This window comes from Thamnophis sirtalis, unplaced genomic scaffold (assembly GCF_051295495.1).
Source record: "Thamnophis sirtalis isolate CommonGarterSnake01/CBP01778 unplaced genomic scaffold, rThaSir2_p1.2 scaffold_12, whole genome shotgun sequence".
Classification (NCBI taxonomy): domain Eukaryota; kingdom Metazoa; phylum Chordata; class Lepidosauria; order Squamata; family Natricidae; genus Thamnophis; species Thamnophis sirtalis.
In genome coordinates, this window is record NW_028261392.1 from 30,533,599 (window position 1) to 30,545,116 (window position 11,518).

An 11,518-nucleotide genomic window follows, 5' to 3' on the forward strand; every position below is an offset into this window, starting at 1 on the left:
GTTGCACGCACATGCACGAACATGCATGTAGGCGGGAGGCACGGGAGGGGTGATCACATTGCATTATGGGTGTGCATGCACACACTTTCAGCACTCGGCACCAAAAAGGTTAACCATCACTGTACTATATTACAATATACTATACAAACATTACTGAATTGATAAAAATTTTCAAAAGCTCAATGATGCTAAATTGAACTTTAAAAAAACCTTTTGTATTTATTTTAATGTTAACACAGTACCTCTTAAATTCATTTACTTGCCAATTTTTGTAAAGAAACAGATGCATAATTTCCATCTTAGGTCAACATGGAATAAGGGCAACATGGCAAAAGGAAGTTCCCATTCTTTTGTCTCCAGCTGCAACTCCCTGAACACAAAATAAAAAGTCTATCCTGAGGATTGCGGGAACCTCAGGAAAAACCCAGGATATGAGTCAGGAGTAACTATGAGAAGGGAAAAACTGGAAATTGCCATTTACACAGTACAAAGAAGCAATTGCTGAGTTAACTTGTTTATAGCGTATTTTTAAATAATAAAATTAAGACACATAAATCCTTTTTCTTTTTTTTCCTATTTTGCTTCAATAAAAAATAATTACAGTATATAAATGAAGCAAATTATGAAAGAGGTCTTTTTTTAAAAAGGAGCAAAGGAAAACGTATCTCAGGATAGAAAAAATAGAGCAATCATATGAACCAGTCTTCTAGATTTTTTTAATCACTCCTGGAATATAATGCACCTTTTAAAAAAGCTTCTTAATAAAGATCTTACTATTTAACAGCAAGCGGGAGGGTGTGGGGGGAGGAAGCGGTTTTTGCCAGGATCATCACAAGGGTGAAAAGGATTACATTTCACTTATCCATGTGCTGTTGTCCTAATGAATATTTTTCAGTGCTATTAATATTGGCATCCAACTGTAATTATGCATTTCAATTTGTCTAGTTTAGGCCCAAACTGCTTTAAAACAGGATACGACAATATTTTGATGCCCGAAGACTATATTTAATTATTGGGATGGGAAGATGAGAGCTAAGTTTTAGGAGGTAAGACTATTTTACATACAGATATCCTTTTGAGTTCTTGTAGGTGGTTTGGGTTTGTTTTAAAACTAAGTGGAGCCTATGTAAAAGTGCACACTCCAGGGCTTAGCCTAGCTGCTTTCCATTACTAGAGAGCAAATAATGTTTGGAGGCCAGTCAAAGTGACATCTGGGGCTCTCCCCACTCTTCTTTTAAAATAAGAACGCCAGTGACAAATGAAGTAAGAGGGTTGGGCAGTTTGATGAGTAGCTAGAAGTATAAGAATACAAATTATATGTTTTGTATGCAGCTCTTTCTGTACTGTTACTCTATGAACTGACCCAAGATTTCTGAATTGAGATAGGAAGAGTCTGAACATTAAAGGAAAATGGCTACATTTAATTAATCTTCATTGGACTTGGCCTTCAAATTCTAGTAAGACTACATGCTTTTATTCATTTTCATTCATTCCATTTGTACAGTGCCAAATCAACTCCAGATACAGTGTTTTGCCATAAAGATCAACAATAAAAACATCCACAGAACAAAATCCAAATTTATTGTGAGGCTGATATTTTACTCCTCGGTAAAGTTCTTTTGACACTTCATTGAGCAGACCCATTTATAAAAAGTATTTTACACAACAAAGTCTTCCTTTCTTTGAGGAATGTAGTGCAAATCCTGAATTATTATACTGGATTATCCACATTCTGATGATATGCACTTAACATCCCAGCACATGCATATATCTAATATATTTGAGTGCAATTCTTATACTGTCTCCCTTAAGCATTTTCTGAACAAAAATATAAAGGTTGTAGAAAGAATTTGAAATATGATGTGAGGGGGGGTGCAAAGTATATTAGCACCCTTTCTTAAAACGCTAATGTAGCTGCATCTAGAAGGCTTGCACAGTTACTATAAAAGCTATGCCACTTCTGTGCATTTCTGTGTGCATGTACAACTGATCTGCTTCCCTGGAAGTTCTGCTGGAAGGACTATGTGTTTCATGTAATATAGCCATAGATACCATCACACCAGCCACATGAGCCCTTCAGAGGACACATTGGTTTAATGCCACTAATGCAGGTGTTTCACTTATATTAGCACACTTTGTGAAATATCCTTTTCAAATATTTTGCCCAGCCCTAGTAAATAGATACTTTCTAACCATAAGTTAAGCACTGTGGTTAGGTGAACCAAACAGAATCATCCCACTAGATTTAGTTTGTTGTTGAGTACAGTGTTTGACCTCTAATGTACAGTCAGATCAATACCAGCAAATTTTTATCTACAGCCATGACATACTTACTTTTTAATGAAGTAGTTTGGAAGTGATTCACAACAGTCAAAATAATGACACATCCTTCAAGCAAATTAAATTACTGTGTGTGACAGGCACGCAAATTACATGGCGTGCTGTGAAGAGTTAGTAGCAGACTGAAGGATTATCAATTTGGAATATAGGGAAAGTTGTTATACTAACACTACTGATTTTAAATTCCTTTTTTCAGAATCTGTGTATGCACTAAGCCAATCTTAGTATACTGTTTGCCTAAGTACATTCCTTCAATGATATTGATGGAAGTTTTTCAACATATTACAGGCAGTAATTCAAAACCGTCATTATCTAAAAGTATATACTTTTTTAATCTTGCAAAATCATCTCAAAAAGTTTTAGAGGACTAGAGCAATTGGCAGCAGCTTAAGCAAAAAGCATATGTAGCATGGGGTAAAAATGAGTATGTTTGCTATTACCCCATCATGTCCCAAAATATATGAAATATAAGTCCATTATGTGGTTTTTTAGCAACCAATTTAAAGAACAAAACACTTAAGGGCTCTTCTCAAAACCAAATACTTGCTTTGCAAAATATCCTACTGTAGCCATGTAAGTATTTACTGATTAAACACATATAGTTTGATTAAACTTAGTGTGATTTACAACTGGATTAGACATACATAGTGCCAAGTTAGAAAGTTCCAGGTCTAGATTTTTAAAAAAAAAAAAAACCTTAAAGGATTAAAGAGGAACAAAAAAACTGGTATTTCATCATGAAAATACTGTGCCAACAGGAAATGGCAATGAGATTGGCAGCCTCTGAAGAATTATGGGATGCAGGAATGCAAAAGGAACCCATAAGCAGTGGTGTAGTTAAGATCATATTGGATACTAGACATACAGCATCAGTTATCAAAAAAACAGGATAAACTGTTCCTTCTTTCCTTCACAGGATTCTCTTGGGAGAAAAATATGACAGAAACAAACGAGGTACACATGAGAAATAACAAATGAAAGATAATGGTCCTTTGAACATCTCTCAAAATTTTGTGAATGAAGTGGCAGGATGCAAGTCCCATACACACCACCATTGGTGACACAAAGCATGAAAGGGCTGCACTGAGATGCCACGAAAAGAAAGCATTCACACACACACCCCAAAAAAAGGATCATCAAAGAGTTGTGGAAATGATATTGAGTGAACTGCACCTCAGCTGTCAAAAATGAACCTGCGGAGTCTTCGAGCAGAGCTTTGTCAAACTTGATCATCGGAAGCCGCAACTAACTAACTACATATTAACAATCCACTTAGAGATCTTAGGAGGAGAAACTCGTTTCGAAGCGCCTGGCTTCAGCCAAGAACCCCGGATTGGGAGCAGCAAGAGCTGGGAAGTCACACTTCGCACGGCAATCCCGGCAGGTTTTCTGCTGGGCAAAAGGGCGATTTTTTCCCCCTGCTCGGTGCTAACTGGCAAATCACCCTCTCCTCCCGGATTTCTCTCTCCCGCCCGCTCCTGCTTCGCAGCATCCTCACTTCCCTTGGCCGCCACCATCCTCCCGCAGCACGCCCTTCCCGCCGCCGCCGTCCTTGGACCGAGGCTCAAAAAGCAGCAAAGCCCGGGCGAAGCGACGCTTCGGGCCCGCCCCGCGCAGCCGAGAAAAGGCGGCGGGTTCTTCAGGTTCCCCCCTTTCTCCGGCCAAGGACTTCGGCGAACGGCAGGGGAGGCTTAGGAAACCTCCCGCGGAAGGTCCGCTTCTGCCTCCCGGGGCTGGCAAGACCGTCCCCGGCGAACATGGCAGGAGGCTCGCCCCGCGCTCCCTTTGTTGCTCTGCCGCCTCTTTCCCCTGCACTGTACCTATTTTGATCCGGACGCTCTGAAACACCCGGAGCCCCTCTTCTTCCACCGCCATGCTTGCAGCCGCGACGGAGAGCAAGCCCGGCTCCGCTGGGCTGAGAGGTGGAGGTGGGGGGGAGAGAGAGGCGCCGCCGGGCAAGTGCAATGCGCCACGCGCCCCGAACTAGAGGGGGAAAAGACGCACGACCGCCCCCACTTCGCCCCCGCTGGGGAAGACGAGCGAGCACATCTCCAGCAACGGCCGTCCCCGCCCCCCGCCCTCTTATTGGATGACAGCAGGCCGGGTGGCCCTCCCCATTGGGCGTGTCCCGGCGGCCCGCTCCCCATTGGAGGAGAGGAGAAGAAACAGGGAGAGATCTTGTCGCGCAAACCAAACAGCTGGAGGGAGCGGACGAGTTTGCGAACGGCTCTGATAGACACCGGAGGAAACGGCTTTGGCGGCTGCAGCCTTGACCGGCGGCCTGCCTTGCCATCTGTCGCGGCTGCAGCCTTCAAACAGCTTCCTCGTCTACGCGGCTCCTTTATATTTAAGGGAGCATCCCGAATTAGAAGCGCGCTTTTATCCCGCGGGGTGGTGCGCGAATATCTTTCAGAGCCACTTTGTTACTGTATCGCTTAAAGGGGAAAAAAATAAGCATATGCGTTTAGTGATGCACTGGAACTATCTCTCCAGATTTGTGCTCAAAAATTGACCTCTCCTACAAAGACCCACACTTGTCCTCTTCCTCCCTTCGGAAGTTCATGTTAACAACAGAATAGTCAGAGCATCTCTGGGGTCTTCCTGGGTACCAGATATAAACGACAACCAACTGGTTGCCTTGTTTGAAAAGGACCTGGAACCCCCGGTGCTTGTTTTAATTGCTTAAATAGTTAAATACTGCAGAGGGCCACAGAGCGTAAGTGGTATACTACTGATAACTCCTTTCTTTACAAAGTTTGATTGAGTGTTTTTAAATTTTATTCTCAGTATGGCCTGTATGATGACCCTCTAGTCTTTTATTTGTTATATTGAAAATGTCTTACACTCCACACTAAGTTGTGATTTAACATCCTAAACCAAAAACAAATCACATTATAATTTAGTTCGATGCCTCAGCCTTGCTTATTTTGTGATGTCCTCTGTTAAGAATCCTTATAAAAGGACTTACTCATAAACTAGACTTGAATATGCTTACTCTACCTTTACAAATTTTAGTATGATCTCACCATGAAAAATGCTATAATTAAAAACATCTACCTTAACTGTATTTTTACTAACTTTTTTTAATAGCCACCAATATTTGTTACAATTAAGCAAACACCGTATTCATCTCACGGGTCATTTGCATAAAACATTGAGGCACACACTTATTCTGGTAAACAATGCTTATCCACCCACCCACCCCAAAAATAAGATAACATTTTCTTTTTTAAAAAAAGACTTTTAAATTGTGTGTTGTGTTAAATTAGCATTAGCATTAGAAAATAAAGTGGAAAAAACTGTTTTTCTTCTTTTTCTGTACATTTTTCTTTGTAGAAGTCTACCTTAGATTCAAGGTCATTTTCCTTTCTGGTAAAATAGAGCTTTTAAAATCATGTACCAATAGATAAAGCAATTCAAACAATCAGCAATTTAAAAACATGAATGATTCATATAGCTGACATTGGCTGGCTTCTGTTAGGTGTACACTGGATGAAAATACAGGGTTGTTGTTACACAATATCCTGGGAATTCTAACTCTTCCAGCTTCTCAATTCAAATAAACCAGATTACCCAGCAAAGTTGTTTGCCAGTGATTAAGCAAGAGCGGGTAATTAATAACATACGCAGCAGTTATCAACCAGATTCTATCCTCTCTTCACAACTAGAGGAGAGATCTCACCATCATCATGTGAGATAGGTGGCAAACAAATTTAATGAATAAAATAAACTTTATATTGGGATTACCTTTAGGATGTATCAGAAAATGACTTATCCAAAGGTGCTGTTGTCTGTGGATTGCCTATCCTGCTTAAGGTGGTGCATAACAAAAAAAGGATCTAGTGCCAGCAAATTTTAATTTAACTATATCTTTAATTATTTTCTAAAATCCTGTCCTGCTGGGACAAATGATAAAATTTTGTTTTACACATCAGGTTATATTATGGTGTGTCTAATCATGATTTATTGGATAAGCCACAATGTCTGCCTTCTCAAGAGGTAAAGTTATGGTTTATAAATCATGCATCTATCAAACCCAAGTAGGTTAGTAGAAAGTGTGGATTTAGCCAGAGTAAATACACAGAAAGCGTTTAACATTTGTATTGTGGGGATGGGGAATGAGATTGTAATCTTGTTTGTTTATTAAAGCAAAGAAATGGGCGGGAAATAATCAAATATTTTGGAGCTACAGCAATAAAATAAACTGTTGCAATGTCATCAGCACAATACGCGCTTAAAAAATAAATTTGAAGATTGTCATAATCATGCAGCCAACATTTTTAAAGCAACCATTAATATACTTGCCTGGCCATTGTCCAGAACCTGGTAACAGAGCCTGAGATCACATTTTGCTAACCCAACAACTAATAGGTAACATCCCCAGAGATGATATTAAAAGGAAACTCTAAAAATGGAACAAAGCTTCCTGTAAAGCTAGAGGCAGTTTAATGTAGGCCAGTGTTCCTATCTCATTTTCCTTCTATAGATGAGACTGTGCTCCTGCTAGTGGGATCATTTGATATTTGTCCTCTAGGAGCACTGAAAATAAAATGCTGAAAAGTGCTAATCTGGTGGCTCTTCTACTGTTATTTGAGGTAAGGAAAAAGAATCGCTAATTTCCCTAGGTATACCCCAACTTGTTTGCATCCCAATGTCACCCACATGCTTCCTTAGTAAGAGTTTATTCTCACCCAGTATGACAATCTAGGCATATGCCCTAAGATACTGCAGCAGTTGCCTTCTCCCACATCCATCTAGCTAATTAGTAATATCTTCCCAATAGTCAATATTGCTGTCTTCCTTACATTCAAAGACACCAGAGTGAGGGTTCAGGAAACAGTTTTAATGATGAAGTCCTTTTATTGGGAAGTCATACCAACTATACATTAAGCTACAATATAATTTTTTCTGCCAAGATGTGATGTCTACTAAATTCAAATGTAAAGATTTCTAATAAAATTATTCAATTGTTCTGGATCAATCAGATTCAGGATATATTTCAAAAAGAAGTTATAAGCAATGGAGAGCCAGTATTGTCTAGTGGTTAATACATCAGAGTACAAACTAGAGAGTTTATAAGTACTAGTCTTGCCTTAGCCACAAAGACAGCTTGGACCAACCACTCTCTCTTAGCCCACAATGTCAAGCTTGGGCCCCAAGACAGTTGGTCAATTCATTGCAACCAATAGATCAATACTTAGTTGATCTGAAATAAAGTGGACCCTCTACTTGTGAGAAAATAAAAGAAGAAGAAAAATAAAGCAACTGCAGCAGGAAATAGAGGAGAGAAAAGCTATTTGTTCTAAGAAGGCATGATTGGGTATCTTTTTTTTAAAGGAAAACATTTAAGAAAAACAAGAAATTTTGGTATGGACTCATTCAACAGATCAAGCATTGTCTAACATAAAATTTACTTATTGGCCCCTATTTAGGAGGCAACATAAAGTAAAGGAGTTTGTTTATCTCTGCACCATTCTCTATTCTAGAAACAATTAGATGATTAAGTCAAATAATTTAGATGGCACCCTAAAGGGATTGTTTCATTGTTATTTACAATCTTAGAACTTCAAATTATATGGGATTCTAAAGCCTAAATTAGACAACAATGAGCATTCTACAAAGTACTGTTTTCTTCTGTGACTCATTCCTATCAGGCAGAAACCACTTCCTTTCAATGAACTACTGTACATGAGAGGTTTCCCTTGAGAGGAAGTAAAGAGATTTTGTAATTACAGTACCTTAACATAATGGCAACAGCTAAAAAACCAGTTCACACTTAATTGAACTAGTACACATTTCCAGGTATTAAGACTTTTTTAACTTAATTGAACTAGTACACATTTCCAGCTATTAGACCTTTTTAACCAAACAACCAACATGTCCAAAAGGTACTTTTTTCAAGAGGCAACTGGACTTTTTGGTTTTTCTTTGAAGACACAAAAAAGTAAATGACCATCTGTCTTCAAGGAGTATAAATCTTTCCATTCCCTATGGTCCAGTCAGAGCTGAAGAAGCTTCTTGAATGAGAAGCAAAACATCTTCAACGAAAAACCAGAAAATCCAGTTGCCTTTAAAAAAAAGCACCTTTGGGTCAACCATGACCTGGATGACTGAGAATCTCTATAGACAAACAACCATCATGGAATGTTAGATAATTGCATACACACTTGGTACAAAAATATAGATTGAAATAAAGCATGGACATTGATAATTTTTCTCTCACTATTGTTTCCAAGAGGATTCCCACATCTTCATATCACTTCTATCTCCATTGTGTTACAGAGGCAATGCATTTCATCCATCTGCTGGTAAATTGCAAATCTGTTTTTATTTGGAATATTCTTCTTTATGTCATTTTAGGAGATCTAAGTGAATATATATGATACAAAGAAGCAAACTAAAAAGGTGTACAACTTTTCCTGTATTTCCTGTGTTCACATAACATGCTAAACTGTGGTTAACTCTGATTTGCTAATGCAACATACATTTTATAAAACCATAAACTCAATAGTACTTGGCACTCCCTCTGTAGTCCGAAACCATCCTTAAAGTGAATGAAGCAATTTCAAAAATTAGCTTCTGAATTTACACCAATTTTTCCTATTCAAGTGCCAAAGGGAATGTATTGAGTCTTTCCCGCCTTAAATTTCCTCCAAAATAGACAACAGATCCCATCCAGTGTAGTGCCATCAATGTTTGCTTAATCAAACAAGAATAATATTACAGCATAAAGTCAAGTCTACATTGACCTGTATTTCTCAAGCCAAACTGTGGAAAAATATGGAAACTTCTTTGATCAGTCAGTGTTTATTAACCTCTCATTTGGCCCTTCCATGAGGTACTTCTGAAAGCGCTACTCAGCCCTCAAGGTCATTTATCAAGCAACGTGCCAACTATTAGGGTGCCAATTAAGACTGACCTTTGCACTGCTCCTGTTCAGCTTCTTCATAAAGGCAATACCCAGGCCATCTAGATTTTCGTGTATACATGATACATGATTGTCAGAAAACACATTGCCAACTTGTTTTATACCAACAGTGAAGTAATTGTCTGGAAATTCCATATACACCTGTAAAAAGCATTGAAGGCATTTGCTCAATATTGTAAAGAAAATAATGTGTAAATAAACTACCATAAAATCAAAACCACTTTTGGGAGGTTTTGCTTTTGCTTGTTGGAGTATGAATAGGAAGAAAACTCAGCAGTATCCACGCTTCATATACCTGGTGGCTTTAAAAAGATCTGTGATGGCTAATATTAATGATTTGTTTAATAAATCAAAATTGGCTAGGTTCATCATATGTGAAGCACAAACAGATGTACCACATTATGGACTGAGCCTGAGGTAATGTTCAAACTCACCCATGAAAAAAAAAACCTCTTACACAATTACAATTACAAACATTTACAATCAGAAGTCAGAAAATGTGGCTCAGATCCTGCTTTCAGCTTGCTAACATGGGATCCTGAAGGCTACCCAGAGGAGGTGAAGACAAAAAGGTTAATCTTTTGTTCCTCCCCCCACCCCAATTAGGAGAGAAACGGAAAGTTTAAAAAAATCAAAATTCCACTCTCTAGCAAAAATAGAGATGGTGCAACATATAAATATGCACATTTCCGCATTACATGTAAATACAAAAATGGAGTGAACATGCAAGAAATTAATGGTTATTTTGAATATCAGAATTTGAACATGAATGAAACGGTAGCTCTGTTAAGAGAATACCACCAGGCTCAGAAGCCAATTCTGGCTCGTGAACTGCTGCACACTTATATGGCCATTCCTTTGTTCAGGGAATCTAATGGCTGCACATTACAGGTGCTAAGAATCCAACGAGGGGAGATGAGGAGGGGGTGGGAAGAGAGAGTTGAGGGTATTAACTATCCATTTGAAGATATAAACTGTGAATCTGGTCTTTCAGATGTGGAATGTTATTAGCTAGAATAAGTAAGCTCTAATGTAAGACACTGTTCTAAATATGCTGTAATGCACTGTATATATTTCTTGTCTATTCATCACATCAAATCCACCATTAATGTTCTGAGAAACAAGAGAGAAAGAGCAAGGAGAAAAAAAAAACATCAGCCTCAGCATTCTTGACAGGCATTTAATCTCTTCCTATAAAGCTTTCTCATTCCACCAGACAGATGCAATAAATAAACTGAAGACACATGGCCAGGAATGCCATCCTGTGCTACAGGCCAGATCTAAAACAGAACGGAAATATCCCCCCAAGTGTGTGGAGAGAAGAGAAGGAGGAAGAGGCAGAACTTGGCAAATTATGAAAATGATTGCCCAGAGACAAAACTGAAATGGAATCTGATCCCAATCTAGAAACTCAGAATTTAATAATTAGGGTAATGGTTGGATTAGGCCTGAAAAAATAAAAAACAACATCTATCTAATAGTAAAAATAATATCTACAGCAAGGTAGACTTCTGCTGTTTTACCAGTGAATTCATGCTAGTTCTTATAGCTGGGTTTTACATATTATTCATAGTTTAATGGGTAAATCTCATAACTATTTGGGTCTACAGAACATTTTAAGTCATACTCTATTTTTAAAGCAGAATGGCTTGTTTGCTATGTACAACATAACTAAACTATATAATGACTTAATACAACATGGGAACCCTATTCTATAGAGCTGACAAAATAGGAATCACTAATTTTCAGGCTAGAAAGGACTTTTTAATAAACATATTCCTTTTGCTCATGCTCAAAGAAAACTCCAATTATCAATTAATTCAGAAAAGTGGGAGGAATAAGCCATGAGTTTATGTTCAGAGCATAGATAAATAGAGACTCTGAAAACTTTGCTCTACCCAGAGCAACCATTGTGTTTTGTTATGGCTTCTTTTCTGATCTGCCATAAATATTTTAACCTACCTGAATCATGTCAGAGAACCTTCTCAGTAGTTGGATTCTGAGTAAATGGTTAAGGCTATGGGAAGTTATGATTTACCACAAGCCTAGTGTGAAGTCTCGTGCTCTTAGCCTAAAATACCTCAAAGAACTGCTGCAGATAAAGCAAAAGTAACAGGAAAAGTATATACTACTTCTTAGAAAGGAACGAGATAAACATTTGTGAATAATATTCAATATATTTTAAAAATATCATATCTTTGCCTGTCCCAATATTGGCATATTTGTTTTTCAAAGACATACTGTATGCAC

General features: G+C 38.3%; 1 protein-coding gene across 1 annotated transcript in view; it reads right to left on the minus strand.

Annotated features, from left to right (window-relative positions):
* Positions 1 to 9,361, minus strand: part of RASA3 (RAS p21 protein activator 3) — a 141,085-nt gene extending 131,724 nt beyond the window's left edge. Inside the window, exon 1 of the mRNA XM_087726821.1 lies at positions 9,260 to 9,361. Coding sequence (XP_087582947.1) covers positions 9,260 to 9,329 — 70 coding nt within the window. The 5' untranslated portion in view covers positions 9,330 to 9,361. The remainder of the gene's footprint in view (positions 1 to 9,259) is intronic.
* Positions 9,362 to 11,518: the final 2,157 nt, after the last annotated feature.